Source organism: Phyllobates terribilis, unplaced genomic scaffold (assembly GCF_046119375.1).
Source record: "Phyllobates terribilis strain yellow unplaced genomic scaffold, ASM4611937v1 Scaffold_5__5_contigs__length_657084704, whole genome shotgun sequence".
Classification (NCBI taxonomy): Eukaryota; Metazoa; Chordata; class Amphibia; order Anura; family Dendrobatidae; genus Phyllobates; species Phyllobates terribilis.
The window spans coordinates 222,248,243-222,269,762 of record NW_027362765.1 but is presented as its reverse complement, the minus strand read 5'-3'; the positions used below and the strand labels follow the sequence as shown (position 1 = coordinate 222,269,762).

At 44.8% G+C, this 21,520-nt stretch overlaps 1 protein-coding gene across 3 annotated transcripts in view; it reads right to left on the bottom strand.

Moving 5' to 3' along the window:
* LOC141272772 (phosphatidate phosphatase LPIN3-like) overlaps nt 1-21,520 on the bottom strand; it is a 215,757-nt gene that overhangs the window by 27,197 nt on the left and 167,040 nt on the right. For all 3 annotated transcript variants that reach the window (XM_073683836.1, XM_073683838.1, XM_073683837.1), the window contains 5 exons: nt 19,459-19,670; nt 13,154-13,261; nt 10,610-10,712; nt 10,335-10,515; nt 8,906-8,990 (listed from right to left, as the gene is read on the bottom strand). In XM_073683836.1, the coding sequence (XP_073539937.1) occupies nt 8,906-8,990; nt 10,335-10,515; nt 10,610-10,712; nt 13,154-13,261; nt 19,459-19,670 (689 nt within the window). The remainder of the gene's footprint in view (nt 1-8,905; nt 8,991-10,334; nt 10,516-10,609; nt 10,713-13,153; nt 13,262-19,458; nt 19,671-21,520) is intronic.

Here is a 21,520-nt window from a genome sequence, read left to right as displayed (position 1 = left end):
CAGAAGTGACAGGGAGCAGGGGCTCTGCATGAGCTCTGCTCCGGAGGCGGGCCTAGTAACAGAGGCCCAGAGGGAGAAGGAAGGAAGAGGAGCGGAGAAGGCTCCAGGAACGAGGAACGAAGGGATCCCAGGGGTGCGGACGGGCGAGTCGCCACCGCACGCCCGAATCCACCTGCGTGGAGGGGTCAGGCCAAAGGGGGAGACCGGTCCCCGAAACTAATAGAGGCAGGAAACGACCCTCAGCTAGAAACCGGAGGCTGTGACACTTTATGTGGCGCAGCCCCTCGCTACACCTGCTAGGAAGGCACCACATAGGGTCAGGGAAACTGGCGCCAAGTTTACCAAGAGGAGGCCCGAGGCAGCCGGACAGAAGGGTTGGTAAGAAAGGACAGACAAAGGACACACAAAGGGGGTCCTGTGAAGCACTCCAAAGTTATCTGGGAGTTGTCTGAGCCCCTCACCTGGTGAGCACAGTACGACGTGGGCAGCCGTTACCTGCAGACGTGGTCTGGATAATAAGAACTGTGAGTAAAGGCCCTGGACTGCATCACTGACTCCGTGTCATTACTGCTGCTGCCCTGCACCATCACCCCCATCCTCCGCATACACTGCCCTGAGGCTATACTCCTCCCGTGGGGAGTTATGCTACGCTCTGCTGCACCCACAACACCAGCCTCAGCGGTCTGCCCTGCAGCGGCGGTTCACTCTGACCGCAATCCACGTGTGGCGTAGTCGGACATTTAAACATCAAAACCACATAAATAGTTCCGCCACTGGTTTGACCGCCCTGAGCCACGGAACCGGGTTGCCGCCACGGAGACTACAACCACCAGCATCCACCAAAAAGGGTCCGGCTCCGGGTGTCCCAAGGCCCAGGGGGTGCATCAGAACATTTTCATCACCTTTCACAATCACCAATGGGACAAGGCAGGGATGTCCTCTGTCCCCTCTCTTATACATCCTAGTGACGGAGCACCTGCTCTCATCAATTCGCCATAACCCCAATATTAGGTGGATTGAGGTGGGAGGCACCGAGTACAAGTGCTCTCTATTTGCTGATGATGTCCTAGTATATATCACTCAATCACATATATCCATCCATGCTGTTATGGCTGAAATAGATCACTTTGTTACATGGTCAAATTTTAAAATCAATGCAGCGAAGTCTGAGGCCCTCGATGTCTCCCTCCCCAAATCCATACAGGATTCCATCCAGTCCAACTTTCCCTTTGCCTGGCCCTCACAGGGTATCAAATACTTAGGAATTCCTATTCATAGAGACCTCTCCCATCTATGTTATCTTAATTTTGGGCCCTTTATTGAACAACTCCATACAGACCACGGTTGGCAAGTTAGAACTGTAAGATTCACTACGTGAACCACTGGTGTTTTGTGGAAAAGCACATGTACACTGTGTTCCAAATTATTATGCAAAAAGTGTTTAGGAGTGATAAGGGAAGAATTTGTTTGTTTGTCAGTTAAACTCATTGATGGTGATGTGTGTCAGGGCTCTTTATATCACTGTAAGCAATTGCAGACACCTGTGCTAATTAGTTTGGCAGGTGTGTCCAATGAAAGGCAAGACTACTTAAGAAGGCTGTCCCACATTATTAAGCAGCCTACATTTTCTGCCAAAATGGGAAAGAAAAAGGATGTGTCGGCTGCTGAGAAGCAACAAATTGTGGAGTGTTTAGGTCAAGGCATGACTACAATCAACATTGTGCGATGATCAGGATGAAGTGTCTTGGCAATCAAGAAGTATGTAGCTGATTCACAGTACACACGTGTGCGTGCTGATAAGGGCAAATTGAGGACTCTTTCCTACAGGCAATTACGTCAGGTTAAAAGAGCAGCGGCAAAAAAGTCTTGTCATAGCAGCAGACAAGTTTTTGAAGCTGCTGGTGCCTCCAACGTCCCCCGAACAACAAGATGCAGGGTCCTTCAGAGGTTTGCAGCTGTGCATAAGCCATCCTGTCGACCTCCTCTATCCACTTCACACAAGCAGAAACGGCTCCAGTGGGCCAAACATTACATGAAGACTGATTTCAAAACTGTTTTGTTCATGGATGAGTGCCGTGCAACGCTCGATGGTCCAGATGGATGGAGTGGAGGATGGCTGGTTGATGGACACCCCACGCAAACACGGCTACAGCGCCAACAAGGAGGAGGTGGAGTAATGTTTTGGGCTGGAATCATGGGGAGAGAGATTGTCGGCCCCTTTAGGATCCCTGAAGGGGTAAAGATGAACTCCATAATGTATGTGGAGTTTCTCAAACAGCACTTCCTGCCATGGTTCAAGAAGAAGAACCGTGTATTCCACAGCAAGATCATTTTTATGCATGATAATGCACCATCTCATGCTGCACATAAAACATCTGCATCTCTGGCTGATATGGGCATAGAAGGGGACAAACTTATGGTGTGACCCCCATGCTCCCCTGACCTCTACCCCATTCAGAACCTCTGGAGCATCATCAAAAGGAGTGTCTATGATGGCGGGAGGCAGTTCACATCTAAGCAACAGCTCTGGGAGGGTATTCTGTCCTCATGCAAAACAATTGAAGCAGAAACCATCCAAAACCTGACAAATTCAATGGACGAGAGAGTTCAGAAGCTCCTTTCGAACAAGGGGTCCTATGTGAAAATGTAACATCACCTAGAATAAAGTTTTGAGTTGAAAACTGTTTGATTTCAGTTTCTAATAACCTGCTAATGCTTATAATTTCAAAAATGTCCATTTTTTTGGTCTTTATTAAAATGAAAAGGTTGATCGAAAAGTTTGGGGGATCTAAGAGTGTGGCAACCCAGTAGTCAGGATTACTTCGAATTCTGACAATATGAGGGTCATGTTGCAGGTAGTGCAGCAAGAAGGCACTTATGTGTCTTGCGCATCTCGGAGCCCCAAAATTATTTTCCAGGCTAGATGCAGCTAAAAACTATTATTAATTTTAAATCTGGTGGAGCTTAGTATAGATGGCCTAATAGAATCAGTGCTGCACACTGCTACAAAGCCCAAATTATTTTCCAGCCAAGGTACAGATAAACATGATTAGTAATTTTAAATCTGGTGGAGCTTAGTAAAGATGGCCTAATAGAACCAGTACTGCACACTGCTACAAAGCCCAAATTATTTTCCAGCCAAGATACAGATAAACATGATTAGTAATTTTAAATCTGGTGGAGCTTATTATAGATGGCCTAATAGAATCAGTGCTGCACACTGCTACAAAGCCCAAATTATTTTCCAGCCAAGATACAGATAAACATGATTAGTAATTTTAAATCTGGTGGAGCTTAGTATAGATGGCCTAATAGAAACAGTGCTGCACACTGCTACAAAGCCCAAATTATTTTCCAGCCAAGGTACAGATAAACATGATTAGTAATTTTAAATCTGGTGGAGCTTAGTATAGATGGCCTAATAGAATCAGTACTGCACACTGCTACAAAGCCCAAATTATTTTCCAGCCAAGATACAGATAAACATGATTAGTAATTTTAAATCTGGTGGAGCTTATTATAGATGGCCTAATAGAATCAGTGCTGCACACTGCTACAAAGCCCAAATTATTTTCCAGCCAAGATACAAATAAACATGATTAGTAATTTGAAAGCTTAAAACGGTTGGTGAGGTGATTTTAACCAATCATCAAGCTTTTACTCTTCCCAGGATGACACAGGGGTAGAAAAGTCGTTTCGGATCCATGATTTGTTCATCTTTATGAACGTGAGTCTGTCTACATTATCAGTGGAGAGCCGCGTGCGCTTATCTGTCAGCACACCACCAGCAGCGCTGAACACACGTTCAGACAGAACGCTGGCTGCGGGGCATGACAAGATCTCCAAGGCGTAAGTGGCTAGCTCCGGCCATTTATCCAGATTGGAAGCCCAAAAAGAGCAAGGGTCCAGTGACACAGTCATGGCTTCAATGTTTACTTGGAGATACTCCTGTACCATCGTCTCTAGGCGTTGACTATGTGTCAGACTTCTTGTCTCCTGTGGCCTTGCAAAGGATGGGCTAAAAAAGTGGTGAAATGATTCCGCAAAATTGCTGTTACCAGCAGATACTGTGGGTCTGTTACGGTTTGAGTGCTGAACACTCGACGGTCCCACGGTTGGCAAGTTGGAACTGTGAGATTCACTACGTGCACCACTGGTGTTTTGTGGAAAAGCACATGTAAGATTCTGCAACAGTCTCTGCTGATACTCCTGCATGCGTGCATCGCTTTCTATGGCAGGAATAATTTCTGCAAATTTACTTTTGTACCGGGGATCTAACAGTGTGGCAGCCCAGTAGTCAGGATTATTTCTAATTCTCACAATTCGAGGGTCATGTTGCAGGTAGTGCAGCAAGAAGGCACTCATGTGTGTTGCGCATCCAGGAGCACCAAGTCCCTGTTGTGTTGGTGGCGAGGTAACAATCATGCTTCCTTCCTCTGTCCTCTCCCCCCAACCTCGCACAACAGAAATGTGATCAAGGTCTCCCTCATCTGATGAGTCTTCCATCAGTTCGTCCTCCACTTCTTCCTGGGCTCCTGCACCTTCCTCACTAGTTTGGCTGCTACCATGCGCCCTGGTAAAACCATCTCCCCCACCCTCACATGCCTGCCGCCTTGGTGCTGCCGACCGTCTGGACCTTGCAGATGTTAGCCCTTCCGCATACAACTCCTCCTCCTCTACTTCCTCCACCTCCTCTTGTGCCACCACCTGACTCCGAATTCTGTTTAACATGTGCTCCAGCATGTAAATCACCGGAATAGTCATGCTGATAATGGCATCGTCAGCACTAAACATCTTCGTCGCCATTTCAAAACTGTGCAGAAGGGTGCATAGGTCCCTGATCTGAGACCACTCCTCCAGCGTGATTTCCCCACCTCTGGATCTCGTTGGCCCAGGCTATACGTCAGAAAGTATTGCACCAGGGCTTGTCGGTGCTGCCACAGTCGCTGCAACATGTGCAGAGTTGAATTCCACCGGGTAGGCACATCACATTTTAGCCGGTGAAGAGGCAGGCCCAACAACTTCTGTAGAGATGTAAGTCGCTGAGCTGCGGGATGCGAACGGCGGAAGTGAGCACACAGCGACCATGCCCTCTGCAGAAGGCCATCTAGTCCGGGATAGTGGGCTAAAAATTGCTGGACAACCAGGTTCAACACGTGAGCCATACAAGGCACGTGTGTGACATTGCCCCGGCGAAGGGCCGCACCCAGGTTTGCAGCATTGTCGCACATGGCCTTCCCTGGTTTCAGGTCCAGTGGAGACAACCATTCATGAAATTGGTTCTCCAGAGCTGACCACAACTCCTCAGCTGTGTGACTCACATTTCTCAGACATTTCAAAGTAAAAACCGCCTGATGACGTTGAGCCCTACTGCCAGCATAGTAAGGAGGTGTGCAGGATCCCTTCTGCGCAGTTTGATAGCTTGTGGCATGACCAGACAGGCTTTGGGTGCAGGTGGAGGACCGAGAGGAGGTTGAGGAGGCAGAAGCAGTGGAGGAACTTTGAGATAAAGAGGACTGACGCACAACTCGTGGGGACGGCAAGACTTGGACAGCAGCCCCTTGTCCTGCTGTCACCATAGTTACCCAGTGCCCAGTCAGCGACATGTAACACCCCTGTCCATGCCTACTCGTCCAAGTGTCTGTGGTGAAATGCACCCTGTCACACACAGAGTTTCTCAAAGAAGCGGTGATGTTGTGTGCGACATGCTGGTGGAGCGCAGGCACACCTTTCTTTGAGAAGTAGTGCCGACTGGGCATCTCGTACTGGGGCACTGCGACGGACATAAGGTCTCGAAAATCCTCTGTGTCCACCAGGCGGAAAGGCAGCATTTCTGTAGCCAAGAGCTTGCAGATGGTGAAATTCAACCTCTTAGCTTTCTCATGGCTAGGAGGAAATGGTCTTTTACTTGTCCACATCTGAGGGACCGAGGGCTGGCTATTGTGCTTAGACGGGGTTGATAAGGGTGTCCCCGGCAAACTGCCGGTCTGTGAGGAAGATGCAGGCGGACATGTTAGGTTGCCTTGATCCAAAGGTGGTGCTATCGATGTCGGACAGCACTCAACACCAGCTGGTGTTACCACCTCCAAAGAAAATGATGACCTGCTAATCACGCTGGCTGTTGCGGGTAAAGAGGTGGCAGGTCTGCACCCCAAAACAGGTGTGACTGCTGTCCCCCAAGTCACAGAGGATGAAGAGGCCGCGGATGCACAAGATATGGCAGACGGTGGTTGGCCCTGCCGGCTAGGCCGCATTGTAGCACACTGAGCTTCCCACTGCAACTTATGCTTAATGTCCATGTGCCGGTTCATGCATGAAGTACTCAAACTATGTATTTTTTGGCCTCTACTTAGCTTTTGCTGACAAATGTTACAGATAACACGATTTGGGTCATCTTTATCGATCTGAAAAAATGCCCAGGCTATGCAAGGCTTAGCACCCATGCGACCTGAAGAGCCACCACGACTTGTGGTGAGAGGCAGAGTTGTGTTTGAGGATGCAGTTGTTGACGTGCTTCCAGTACTACGTCTCTGTCCAGCAAGGCGCAACCTGACCTCGTCGTCACTAGCATCCTCCTCCACCTCCTCTGCTGACCTCATCTCTTGGCTGACTGTGGGTTGACAGTAAGTGGGATCTCCAACCTCATCATCATCACCCTGTGCGTTATCACACCCGTCGTCCTCAGAGCCAACCAGTTCCTGCCCTGACAAAAAACTAAAGTTGTCGCTCCAATCAGGTATTTGAGTCTCATCATCGTCTTCCTCATTGTCTCCACCAACAGGAGTTACAGTTTGGGAATGAGGGTCTACATTATGGTCAGAACCTTCTGCGTCTGGTCCTGGATCCAACTCATAAAGATTCTGGGCATCAGTGCAGATCATTTCCTCGTCTGGATTCACAGAAGCGCTGGAGTCGACCTCTGATTCCCAGGCTATAGTATGAGTAAACAGCTCTGCAGACTCAACCATCTGTTCTACCTCATACTCAGACGGGCAGCTGGAGATTTGGGAGCTGTGAGGAAGCAAGTGCGATTGGGGTGACACCTTTGAGGACTGGAGTATTTGTGATGTTGAAGTTGATGTGGAGGAGAGCCCACTTAAAGGAGCACTTGATATCCGTTGAAGCACCTGCTGTTTTTGTGCCTCATCTGGAATTTGTAGCGATTGGCGTGGCCGTAAGAAAGGGATCTTATCACATTGTCCGCTAAAAGAAGTAGACATTTTAGTTTGGCTGGAAGATGGTCTTTCTTCTGCAGATGTTACTGTTGCTTTAACACCTACCCCACGGACACAACCTTTTTTCCCCTTCCCAACACGCCTATTCCCCTTTCCACCAGCAGCAGGCCTTTTTCCACTCATTTTGGTGGTTAACTAATTCACAACTCTGGAGTTGTTTGCACAAAAAAACAATGGATGGGAACCGAGCAGAGCTGAGTGGCCAAACTGTGGTATTAGGCCAAAACTATTGGCTGGGTTAGATGCAGAAAAAAATTATATTCAATTTGCAACCTGATGGAGGTCAGTATAGATGGACTAATAGAACAAGTCCCACACACTGCTAGAAGCCCAAATATTTTTTCAGAGGTAGATGCAGAAAAAAATTGTATTCAATTTGCAACCTGATGGAGGTCAGTATAGATGGACTAATAGAATGATGCTATGCCCAAAAGATTTTACTTCACTAGGTGCAGTAAAAAAATTGGTATTCTATACACAGGTGGTGTAGCTTGCAACACAGATAGGCTACTCCACTGACTAACACACTCTGCAATAGGCCAAAAAGGATTAGCTTTGCTAGATTCAGCCAAATGCTGTGAAAAAAACTTGCACAGCACTGGCACAGACCTGCCTGGCAAAAACTGATAGGAACTGATGTAACTTAGTACTGAAAAGGACTGCAATTACAATTAGTCTTTACTCCCACAATCTATCTATTTAAGAGCACAGACCTGCCTGATAAAAGTCGTATGAAATGATGTAACGTAGTCCTTAAAAGGACTGCAATCACAACTATTCCCTACTCCCAAGCTATCTGTAGATTTGTGCGAAAATTGGCTTGAAATTAACAAGGTATAGCGCACACAGCAACAGCGGTGCCGTCTAACACGCAGCTGCAGCAGTGAGAAAATGGTGGCGACGGGGAAAATGGCTTGGTCTTATAGGGCAAGGACATGTGACATACACTGCCAATGACACATGCCCTTGCTTGTGTGAAAAAAAGCACTTCGCTCCGTGTGTGCGCTGCTGATAGGCTGACAGATTGCACCTCCCCACTGTAAATGAGGGAAAGAGAAAAAAAAAATGGAGATCTTCATTATTCCTGCAGAGATCCATCCCCTGCCCCTCCCCCCACCCCGCTGTACACTCAAACTGCGTATTAACATTAATTTTCATCATTACTGAGAAAAAATCCAGTTATGATTTTGGTGCACGAACAGTTATCGAACATAACCTCGAACAGCCGAATTTTTCTCAAATCGTTCGTGCTCGAACACCGCCCAAAACAGCTCGAATTTGAGATTGGCGAACAGTTCGAGTCGAACACCGCTCATCTCTATTGGTAACATCAGTAGAGCGGTTCCTGATCAGTGACTGCTTAGTAAAGGATTTGGCAATGTTGATTTATAGATCACAGCACAAGATCTCGCGCTTTTATGGTGAGGGGGTCGTGAAGGGTAGTGAAATCCTTTTCTGCGTGCTGGAATCCCATAACCCGGAAGTTCTTTAGCATGGCAATATTTAGATTGCCATTAAGAGCAATTTGGGGCATTTTTGTTAATGAGTTATATTTATTAAAATCATCAGTCTTGCCTGCTCGTTGTTTTCTTAATTAAAAAGCATAGCCACAGACTGAGGATAAGGCTTCTTTAAACATGAAAAAGCCTCATATAATTCCTTCCTCTTACCTGTTAGGAAAGTAAAGTGACACTTCCTGAGAGTCAGGAGACAGAACATCATCAGGATGCAATGAAGGAAGTTCATTGACTGCATCTGCATATAAAAATGACAATAAAAGCTATTAGTACTAGACCAGCAGCGGCAGAACACGCAGGACAAGTGCTGGACAGAGGATTTTTTGGCAGATTATTCCAATGTCAGGCTTCCTGGAGGCTGACCTCTTACTCTAATAACACTGTATTATGCCTGTGCTGGCAGGGTTATATAATATGGTACCATGCTATATTAACCCTATAAGGACCAAGTCTTTGTTAGCTTTCAGGATCACATTTGTTTTTTCTTTTTACGTGTATTCAAAGCTATGACTTTTATTATCTTGCCATCGACATTGCTGTATGAGATTAGTTTTTTCTGTGACAGTTCATTTACCAATGGCATAATTTTGGATAACTTGTATTTTCATGATTAATTTGTTTTCTTTTTTGTGGGGAGGCAGAAAATGAGAAATAAATATAGTTTTTTTTTAAATACGTTTTTCTGTTTTTGCACAGTAAAAGCACTTCATAGAAAAAGAGTAATGTTTTCTAGTGTCCCACTAGGAGTGTTGAAGATTTATGCAGCTTTATAATGCTTTAGGCCGGGTCCACCCTGTGTTTTCTGCAGTGAGTTTGGGGGTTGCATCTGAATCCCCCTAAAAATGGGATTCAGATTCAGATGGGCCATAGACTCTAATGGCACAAACGGAGTTCAATTTCTGAAAGTGTCGGTTTATTCAGATGGACGCAGAAACATAGTAGACTACATTTCTACATCTGTCTGACCAAATTGGGAAATTCGGATTTGAGCTCCATTCAATTCGATAGCCCATCAGGGGTACATCTTAATCCCATTTTTAGGGGGATTAAGGCATAACCCCCAAACGCACTGCAGAAAATTCAATGTGAACAGGACCTAAGACGTCTAAAAGCAATGGCAGGAATGGGGGCATTTGTTAAGCCTCAGGTTTTCATAGTAATCCGTCAGGGCCTCACAGTTGCAACACAGAGGGCACTAATGGGGTGCTCCCTTCATCTGTCAAAATTCACGATTGCACCTGGATCACAGGCTTGCACCTGCTATTATTTTGAGGTTACACTGGACAGTACCGATAGGATTACAGTCACATAAATTTCTGTTCAGCGGTAAGCACACATGTGTGAAGCATATATACACCATTCATCATCAATGGGTTAAAGGATGCCATTAAAAAATTAACTACTTTGTCCTGCACCCGAGTCTAGAAATCAGCAAAGGATAGAAAAAAACGACATATTTGAAAATTAGATAACTTTTTTGAACTATTCGTAAAGCTCTGACTCTGCAAACCTCTGTTAAATTAGGGAAATAAATGCAAATGTCAGAAAAATAGAGCTAAATTGTGGCATTTCGATTGCAAACCTTCATGACATGGATGCATGGACGTTTCCGCACATTCGGGGACACTCTGGCTAGCCCCACCGCCTTCTGTTGGCACAGGAAGCCCTGGATCTGGTGAGGTAAGTTGAAGTAGTTCAAGCTCCTTCGTTGGACTTGGTGGAAGAGACTGTGATGTTTGAAGACCCAAATCTGTCCAAGAAACCTCAAAGACAAAAAAGGAATTGGACCAGATCAAACTAGATAGACCTTATTAAATGTATGTGTGCAAGGTAATGATTGGAAAGGGCTTTCCTCACCTGCGGGAGCCTTCCCCAGTCCCACTCTATGCAGCTCTCGGTGCGAGGTGACCCAGGGGCCTTTACTTCCAGTTCAGAGTCACTTTTGGGGGAGGGTGAGCGGCTAATAAATAGGTGAAAAGGAAACAATACAGTTTAAATTAAATAAACACATATGCTGGAATTAGCGTGATTACGACCATTAAATGATCGCTGATTAGCTAAAGGCAAGCCAATTTAATGGCCTGTTTAGACTGGCTGACCACACATCTACACATATGGCAATATGATTGTGATCCGAATATCATGTTATTTTCAGCACATCAACTGTTTACACAGGACGATATTCTGTTGATAACAATGGTTTTTAAGTCAGCAGAAAAATGACTGCACCCAATGAACAATGCTTCGATGAGTGTTTGCCAGCTGGTCGATAATCAGGAACGACAGTCCAATGAAATCTCATTTGCCGATCATGGGCTAGTCTAAAGGCCCCGTCACACTTAGCGACGCTGCAACGATCCCGACAACGATACGACCTGTCAGGGATCGTTGCTGCGTCGCTATGTGGTCGCTGGTGAGCTGTCAAACAGGCAGGCTCACCAACGATCAGGGGAGCAGCGACATCGTGGAAAGAATCTTTCCACGATGTCCTGCTCCTGGTTACGAGCCTGCTGAAGCAGGAGCAGGCTGGTAACTATGGTAAACATCGGGTTACTAGGGGCACACGCGCTCCTAGTAACCCGTTGTTTATCATGGTTACCACTCTGCTACAGTGAGCGGGAGGTTACCACTCACTTTAGCAGGCTCGTAACCATGATAAACAGCGGGTTACTAAGTGCGCGTGTGCCCCTAGTAACCCGATGTTTACCATAGTTACCAGCCTGATCGCTGCTCCCGCTGGTCACACACAGCGATGTGTGCTGACCAGCGGGAGAGCAACGACCAAAAAATGGTCCAGGACACTTTGCAGCGATCAGCGACCTCACAGCAGGGGCCTGATCGTTGCAAAGTGTCACACATAGCGACATCGCTGGTGAGGTCGCTGTTGCGTCACAAAAACCGTGACACAGCAGCGATCTCGCTATGTGAGACGGGGGCTTAAATGTGCCCAATACCCACAGTAAAGTCTATCTCATCTCATGAGAAAACAGAAGTATTGAGAAAGCTGACCAGCTACCAAAAACAGTCCATGTAAAAACACTCCCCTGTAATTATGGGTGCCTATTGCATTGCAGACCAGCAACATGAACAATTGTAGAAAAAGGAATTAATGGCACAACCACTGAAAATATAAAACGTTTGCTTCTTCTTTATTGGTAATCCATTAAAAGGGTATAAAACATGTAAACAACATGGGTGACAGACTTATGCGTTTTTGGCATACACAGCGCCAAAGACTAAGAAAATGCGTAAGTCTGTAACCAATGGTGATCATATTTTTTATACCCTTTTAATGGATTTCTAATAAAGAAGAAACAAAGATTTTGTATTTTCAGTGGTTGTGCCTTCAATTCCTTTATCTATCTTATCTCAATTTGCTCTGTAATATATGTTTTATATGTTTAGCTTGCCATAGACATAAGATTTTTATGTGTGTCTTATGGCTATCTTGCCTGCCATGTGATACCCAGATACCTGCAATTGGGGAAAATAAAAATTCAACAGTTTGGATTTTATTCTGGTTCAGAGTACTTCTTGCACTGTAGGACAGGCAGTGCCACAAGTAGCTGCTTATCCTTTGTTCCTTTCAACATAAACATATATATTTGGCCAGTTTCAGTGTTCAGAGGAGTCAGCAGAATTGCTGTCAGTTATCTCATGTCTATATCTTCCTTAAAGGGGCTGTCCACTGAAAACAAGTTAGGATACGTGATAACTTACTGATTGGAGGGGGTCCTACCGCTGGGACCTGCCATAATTGGCAGAACAAGGAATTTTTATTCCCAATGGGACACTTTTATTCTCATAACAAAGTGGAACAGCAGGTCAGATTCCCAACCACAGCGCCATTCATTCTCTATGGGGCTGCCTGAAAAAGCAGAGTGTGACGCTTGGCAGCCCTATAGGGACTGGATGAAGCAGCAGTCGGGCATGCGCTCTCTCCTGCGGAGAGGTCATAACTTGTCTTAACTGGTCATATCCTTTTAAGCACTACTCCAGCGTTTTATTTTTCAGCGCTGGAGTGGTGCTTCTAATCTAAGGTCCCTGTCCTCAGTATTATACTGATCCGCCGCACTCTTCACCTTTTATCGGCAACACGCTGATCCTGCGGTGTCATCTTGTGACTGCAAAGTCAGAAGTAATGGTAGAAGCTCTCAATGCAAGTCTATGAGAGCCAGAACAAACACTGGAGCGATAAAGCAGGTCACAAACTGCTGGAGACCGAAGGGAGAGGCGGCGATAGAAGGTGAAGATGACGGAGGGTAAGTATGAGAGTGGGGCAGGCCTTAGATTAGAAGCACCACCTCAGCGCCGCAATAAAAAACAACAACACTGGAGTGGTGCTTTAACTAGCCTTTTATTTTGATAAAGCCAATAACTCTTATAGTCTCTATAGGTCACCTTGTAGACAGCTGTAAGACATCCTCTTCAGCAGTGGTGAAGTGGTCCTTTGACTGTGATGGAGAAATGTCATCTGGGATCTCAGTGAAAGAGAAGTATATGGAGTCACTAGATATAATGAGGAGACACGAGAGAAGACAGTCAGTATGATAATGATACAGATAGATTCAAATACGGTACATGAACATTTTCAGGAGCAAAAAACAACCAATCAAATATTATGCAACTGAATTGTCATGCCAGGTGTGGGAAAGACTTAGTGCAACACAGAGGGAAGAGGGAAAGGGAGCCCAGACACTAGGGAAAGGGGGGAATGAAGACCTCCTAGTCTGGACTAGTGTCACCCTGTCTCAACTACCGTCTCTATATTGGCTCCTCACCAATAGCCACATGCGTGCCTCCCCCTGTCTTTCCCTGGTGTATGGCGAAGGCAAGGGAAGGAAGGAGATGAGCACTAGTCAATCTCCACTAAACTCTATAGACAACAAGGGTAGACAAGCAGGGGGAATTGCTTAGCTTTAGACGACTCCAAACAAATGCGAACTCGGCCTCAAGCTCCAGAAAGGAGGAAGTACTGCTCTTCCTAATGCCTTCACAAGTAGCCGGCATCTCCCTCTCAGACACACCAGATATATATACACCCAGGCCAGGAAGCTAATTACCAGAAGGAGGTAGCCGCTAGGTCTTAGAGACAGCCTCTCATCTAAGAAGATGTCTGTAATGCCAAACGCAGAGATCTCCTGCAACCAACTGCAGGGCGACGGTCTGTCACATCTGATACACCCGTGACATGAATACAATGAAATTAAATCTTTTTTTTAAGGATCAAGAACATAAGTCATTTTAGTAGGAGTAGACTTCACAGAACACGTTAGCCCTTTCCCTTTCCTGACCAGGCCAATTTTTTTCAAATCTGACCTGTAACTTTATGCGGTAATAACGCTGGATTGCTTCCACATATCCCAGTAATTGTCTGTTTTTTTTCAAACACACTGTGTTGCGCCCCTGAGGGTTCGATCGCCACAGGGATGCTGCACTTCTTTAATGGAGTGTAGTGTTCCTCCTCTGAGGTAAGAACAGTGTGATGGTCAGGACCTAACCTCCACATCCAACACCACACTTCTCCCACCAGAGGGGACTAGAATGCACTAGGTGCTGCCCCTCCTGGTAAGCGGGAGACTGGGGAACCAAGAGATAGGGGAACCATTTAGTGGGTGAGGGTGGAGGACTCACATTTTAGTGACACTTAATAATTCATATTTAATACACAGCCATCTTGAGCTCATTGTTCTTTGTTCTTTGACTGTTCTTCTACTGTGATCTCCTACCCTGAACGTGGATCCTGTGTGGGCCTGCGGCGGATGGAGACACAGCCCTCGTACCCTGGCCTTGGGTCGAGGGGCAGGCTGCAGATAATGAGTGTCTCAGCCTGGTCAAGGACCATGACCAAGAAGGCCCGGAGCTTAGGAGTGTAGCTCCACCGCAAATGGATCCCAGGGAGGATGCAGACGGAGTGGTATACGCCACCTGTCCTCGCTATGCTGATCTATTCAGAGGGATTCCGGCTGCAAGAGGGGTACCGGCCCCCGACACCTGACCTTGCTACTCCACGTCCTGGTCAGGATCCCACCGGGTAACGGAAGGAGCGGAGCTGCCACCCGTACCCTTTTTCTGAGTGAAGTTCAGAGGGAGACCCGGCCTATCTACACACACACAGACAGGAAAGGACCCGGTCTGAAGTCTAGGAACACTCTGGTGCGGGGTCCTGATTGAACACTGGAGGTTGTCGGACCCCCCCCCCGTCTCTGGTGACTGCAGAACTCCGCGAGGAGCAGGGAGAAGCCTTGCAGCTGTACTCTTCAACTTGAGTAAAAACTCTGGAAGTTAACCCCTATGGCCTCCGGACTCTTTATTCTGCACTACACTGCACTACGCAGCACCAGACCTCCTACACTACTACCCCCTCCATCCTGGCCCTCTGCCCTGAGGCCCTGCTCCGCCTGTGGGGAGTAGTAACAACGACGGCTGCCATAACACCATGCCTCAGCGGACTGCAGCAGCGCTGGTGGCCTTCACCAGGCGCCACAGGTGGCGTAGTCGAGATCAGCCACTCAACCCGGATAAGCCCATTCCATCCTCTTTTCAGTGTGACGGCCCTGGGCGCGGAGCGGGTCCGGGCCACGGCTGCACCCCATCTAGCACACAGGACCCGGCTCCGAGTCCCCCATCTCCCAGGGTAGGGCTTTCTAGCGTCACACAACTGTCCTTTATGTTAGTGGTAAATATGGGGCAATATATTTTACGTTTATTTATGAAAATATTTTGAATTTAAGGATAATTTTGAAAAATTTGCAATTTTTGAACTTTCAATTTTTATGCATTTTCGTTTTTTGATCCCCTTGTTCCCAGAGCCATAACGTCTCCATTTTCTGGGGCCGGGTGAGGGCTTATTTTTTGCGCGCCGAGCTGAAGTTTTTATTGATACCATTTTGGGGTAGATCCGATGTTTTCATCGCCCGTTACTGCATTTTATTGCAATGTTGCGGCGACCAAAAAGCGTAATTCTGGCGTTTAGAATTTTTTTCTCGTTACGCCGTTTACCGATCTGATTAATTCTTTTTTTATATTGAATCGGGTGATTCTGAACGCGACGATACCAAATATGTGTATGTGAGGGTTTTTTTCTTATTATTTTATTTTGAATGGGGCGAAAGGGGGGTGATTTAAACTTTTATATTTTTTTAATTTTTTAAATATTTTTAAAAACATTTTTTTTACAAATTTTGCATGCTTCTATAGTCTCCATCGAAGACTAGAAGCAGCACTTGTCTGATCGCCTCTGCTACATAGAGGTGATGAGCAGATCACCTCTATGTAGCAGAAATGCTCATGTGCTATGAGCGCCGACCACTAGGTGGCGCTCATAGCGATCAGCACATGACAACCACTGGGGTCTGCTGAAGAAACAGGGTTGTCATGCCCACGCATCGGTGACCCGCGATCACGTGACGGGGTCACTGATGGGCAGGGTAAGTGACGCGCTTCCGGCGCGGCGATGTTAAATGCCGCTGTCAGAGATTGACAGCGGCATTTAACATGTTAACAGCCGCGGGTGGATCGCGATTCCACCCGCGGCTGTTTCGGGCTCATGTTAGCTGTAAGAATCAGCTGACATGTGCCCGGTTCACAAAGGGTGACAGCCTGGTGCGTACTAATACGCCACAGGCTGTAAAGTGGTTAAAACAGATGTATCACATAAAATAGGTAATAAATAACATTTACCACGTTTACTTTACGTCAGCTTCCTTTTTTGAAAAGTCATGTTTTTTTTGTTAGGATGTTAGAAAACTTAAAAGTTTAGCAGCACTTTTTCATATTTTTTTTTTCAATAAAATTTACAAACCTGTTTTTAGAGACCACCAAGGGTGGAACTATAACAGGTCAGAATGTTAAACTAAGAACGTCATGTTCAGTTTTGTAAATTCTTGCTTAGCCACAATAGATCAAGGTGTGATTTTTGGATGTGCGGTTCACCTCTTTTCTCCAGTTATAGCATATTGCATGCTGTCCTCTCTTTTTTGTTTCACTTGAACCAGCACTCCTTCCATTTGACCCAGGTGTTTTTAAATTAGCAAGAGACTGCAAGAGGGGATCGGCATATTTTTTACTCTCAGAGTTTGAGAACATGTGGAAGTTGAGGTTTTTTTTAGCTCCTTTCACTTGGTGCTGTGCCTGTGGGATGGTGTGGTCTGGAGCCCTGGGAGCTTTGCCTTGCAGAATGGTTGCTATGAGGGAACCAGCTCGCTCCCCCTGCTGGTACGCTGATTCTGGTCTGCGCATGGCGCTGCACCTTTTAGGTCAGGGACTCACCGAGAGGTTCACCATGACAAGGTGACAAAGTGGGCTTCATACAATGTAATCAATATGTTAAACTAAGAATCCAATGTTCTCTTTGTCCCCTATTGTCTGTGAAATGTACATCACAGCAAGTTTAGTCCAAATCAAGGTTTTCAGAGATTTAGGGCTCACACTGGCCTCAATTCTCTATTAGGAGAGAATCTGGCCAATTATGCTAATGATACTCGGCTCAAACTCATTCAGAGTTTGAGCAGAGTGTCATCTGAGTGTGCTCCAATTCTCACATGAGAGAATTGCAGCACAGGTGCGGAGAAGATGGACAAAGTAATTTTTCTTCATCTTCTCCATTGCCTGTGTCTGTGGTAATGGGACTGCACTTGGATGACATCTGAGTGGAGTCTGATGTTTCACACACACCCACAGACTTGTATGGGTGCGTGTGAGCCGAGTCTTGCAGCCACCCCCATGCAAGTGCTCAGCATGAAGCACAGGAGAAAGGTGAACCCAGACTTATTGCAATTTTGGGAGGCAGAATTAAGAAATAAAAGCAATTGTTGGACTGCTATTGATTTTTTTTATGCCGCTAATCATCTGATATAATTAAGAAGACAATTTTATTCTCTGGGTCAGTACAATTCCAGTGATGCCATATTGAAGTTGTATGTTTTGCTACTTTTACACACAAAAAAAAAAAGTTTTATGTTAATTTTTTTGCATGGTCAAATTTTGAGAGCTTTTCGAATTTTCTGTGTGAGGGTTTGTTTTTTTGCATGATGAGTTGAAAGTTTTTTTTCGGTACCATTCTGGGGTACATAGCATTTTTTTTATTGCTTTCCATTCCGATTTGATTTTTGGACAGGTAGAATGAACAATAAGCAGCAATTCATTCATTGTTTTTATTTATTTATATATTTTTTACTTTACAGTAAAAGAAGACAATTTCATTGTTCAGATCAGTATAATTACAGTAGTACCAGATTTATATAGTTTTTTTATGGACCCTTTGAAGCGCAGACAGGTGCGAAACGGCCGTCGTCCGTCCTATGTACCACACTCTTCCCTGTTACCACTTTTAAAGTGATGTTTGAATAAAACTTTGGATTTTAAATGGACCGATGAGTGCCACCATTTATTTACTTTATGCAATATTTTATTTGTTTGCCTACAGCGCTGAGTGAAAACTTATTTTTTTGTGTTAAGTTGTCATTTTTAGTTATACCGCTTTAGTTATGCCGCTTTTCTTTACATAAGACTTTTTGATGTTTTATTTCACTTTTTATGCAGTGGAATGATGAAAAAAAACAGTTTTTATTGTTTGGGGGTGGGGGTTACGTTTTCCAATTTTTTTTACTTAGTCCCACTATAGGACTTGAGGACTTGAGTGGTCTGATTGCTGGGCTGCAATACTTATGTATTGCAATGTATTAGACCTGTCAGTTTTACACTGTCAGGTGACTTGTTAGACCCTAGAGGTTATTTTTTGACATTTTCTTGCCATAACAATCATCCGTGCTGCGAGACTGAGCCCCCTCCCATTCACAACCATCTAGACGGTTGATCCTATTGACAGATTCCCCTTAGAGGGATCTGTATTAGATAAATGGACAACACCTTTAAAAATAGATATCTTAAAGAATGGCCAATTATAAAGTTGTCACTTGTCACTTTTTAGAACTCATTTTCTTCTTTTTGTAGTTTGAAATCATTCTGTAAATGTGGTTTGCTTGTGCTTATACCTAGCAGCCTATGTCATGAAGTAGAGCTGCAGTATAAAGTATGGGGTAGGGATATAGCAACCAGCAACGAAGAAAGCAGCCTGCAGGTAAGAATTGTACAAAGGTTGTGACTGACATCATTAGACCACAACTGTAATTCACTTTAACTTTCACTTCACACATGAACACACTGAGATTGAACAGATTTAGGCTATTTAGGCCAATAGGCTATGTGCACTTGTTGAGAATTTTCTGCACAAAAAATCAGTGTTGGCAGGAAAAACGCTGCATTAAAAAATGCTAATTTTGTATGCATTTTTGATGTGTTTTGATGTGTTTTTTATTGCGTTTTTTCACATTCATTTGAGTGGGTGAAAAGCACAGCAAAAATGCTAAAAAAAATTTGGCATGCTGCAGATATGAAATAAACGCTTTGATTATTCAAATCCACAAGGAAAAAATAAGCAGCATGTGCATAAGATGTCAGAAATCTCATTTACTTAGCTGGTACTATAAAGTGCAGCGTTTGTTACCCTTGGAAAGCGCACAGAAAAGAGTTGCAAAAACACAGTGTGTGATCAAACCCTTAAGGTAACTCTTATCCATATTCCTATTAATGCATGTGAATGTCCGATAGGGAAGTCCTCAAGATAATGTAGCAAAGCAGCCAAGAATGCAGCTTCATAAGGATGGCTCATACTAAATCACATGGTCCATAAAGGTAACACTTACCATGTGGGAATCATTGTGCTTTCAGATTTGTCAGAAGTCTCCTCAGTTCTATTACTTATTATTCTCCTGCTCCAGTTTCGCCTTCTAGTTGGGCTATCAATGAACGGCAAAGGAGATTGGAAAGCTGGAGAAGGTTCAGGTATTTCATTACAGACATAATGGGGTGGAGTGTCCTGAGGTAGGTGAGGAGAAATGATGGAGGATTCAGGCACCTTTAAAATGAACACAAATAAATTGAGTTACTCACTATCCCTGTTGGTTCACCTCAAATAAAATAATCTCAATTGTCTAATAGTAAGCAAATGTGAAATGTAAAGTATTTGTTCCTTGATTACTATATTCGCTTTGTAATAAATATGAAATCCTGTTATATGAAAAACATTAATAGATCTGTTTATAGAATAGACCTCATGTTATGTGTCGCTTTAGTACTCTAAGTGCACAATGGTGTCCTATGGTTAGTGGCTATGTATCAAAAAGGTTTTTTTTAACACTTATATAGCACCTGCAGTGATAATCATACAAGAATAATCTAGAAGCCCGATTCATTCAGAACCTGACTGCTGGGGTAATATGTGGTAAATTCATTAAGAGGCACTTAATGAATTAGGTGCATCTTGCCACAAGCACAGTGATTTGTCCTGATGAAGAAGTGTTGTATGCTTCGAAACGTATTGACAAAAAACGCTTCCAAATACTCTTCACTGTTCCTTCTTCATCTGGTGGGAGATTGGCAGCGCAATTTTTGATCCACCTTTCCATTTGTCTACATTTTATCTGCTTCGATTCGATGGATCCGCATAAGTCTTCTGCTCTCACAAGCTAAAACAGGAGTTGTGACTGTCACAACCCCACAAGGTGATCATAAACAGTTTTTCCCTCTTTTATACCGGATAAGACCTTATTTGCGCTTCATTGTCTCCCAAGCCTATGGTTATCTTTTTGCAACATGCAGAAGTAGTGCTGTTGCTTCAGAAGCATCCCTCATCAAACCCTCCCCCCCACCATCTCCATGCAGGATAAAGAATGCTGTGTACTATTGTGTCCTTGTGAAGGAAAAGCCTGTGGTTGTGTATGCATAGAAGTGTGCTGCTAAGAGATCTAATCTATGCTGAATTATGCTACTGAAGAGACTGTAATACTGTGCCTTGTGAAGAAACTACTGTATTGTTAATGGAGCCGGTTGCTCTAGAAACTCAGATTGTACTGTAATGAAGATTGTTGCTGTAATATCCCTGAATTGCACTGGCCGTGCTTCAGATTAAATTCCACTGTTAAACTGTTGAAAAAGACTCTTGTCAGATGTGTCAGGTCAGCAATTGAATCTATTGTGTGCCTGAGAGAAGGTGTAGGCTATGGTTGCCCTGAGTAACGGTTCCCCCAGGATTCCAAAGAATTTATGAAACCCCTCTCGCCCTATTTGAACCTAGCGGCGTGCGTGTAACATTGGTGGCCCGTATGGGGAATCCTGAGCGGGAATTAGCGTGTAGAGGGAGAAGAGGAAAAGTGTCTGGAAAAACACAGCAGCACAGCACCTCAATTCAACTCTGCTACACCAGTTAAAGGGGACCAGCCCTAAAGAAAACTCACTAGCAGCAATGGATGTGGAAATACAAATGGACAGAATTAGTGAGCTGCTTCTTCAGTTAACCTGTGAAGAATTGAGAACATTAGCAGAACATATAAAGATGACAGAAGAACAGATTTCTAAAGCACACAACCACAGGCAACTGTTAGCTGCCATTAATGCAAAAATGGATGAGGTGAGGGAGAAAGAAGCTGAAGATGTCATGGGGACGTTCCTCCAGGAGGTAACACAATTTCTAACCAGGTTGAAGTCAGAGGATGGCGGGGCGGCACCAATTACCAAAAGGGAGAATCTCCGTCTGCAGACAAAACTACAGGAATTGAAAGAACACTTCAAAGCCCTAACAGCCCTGCAGGAATTGACCAAAACCTCTGAACGGGCAACAGACTCAGACAGAACCTTTAACCTGCTCGAGTTAGATAAATCAGGAAGACAGTCCTCTCTAAAACCACAAATCACCATAAGGAAAGAATT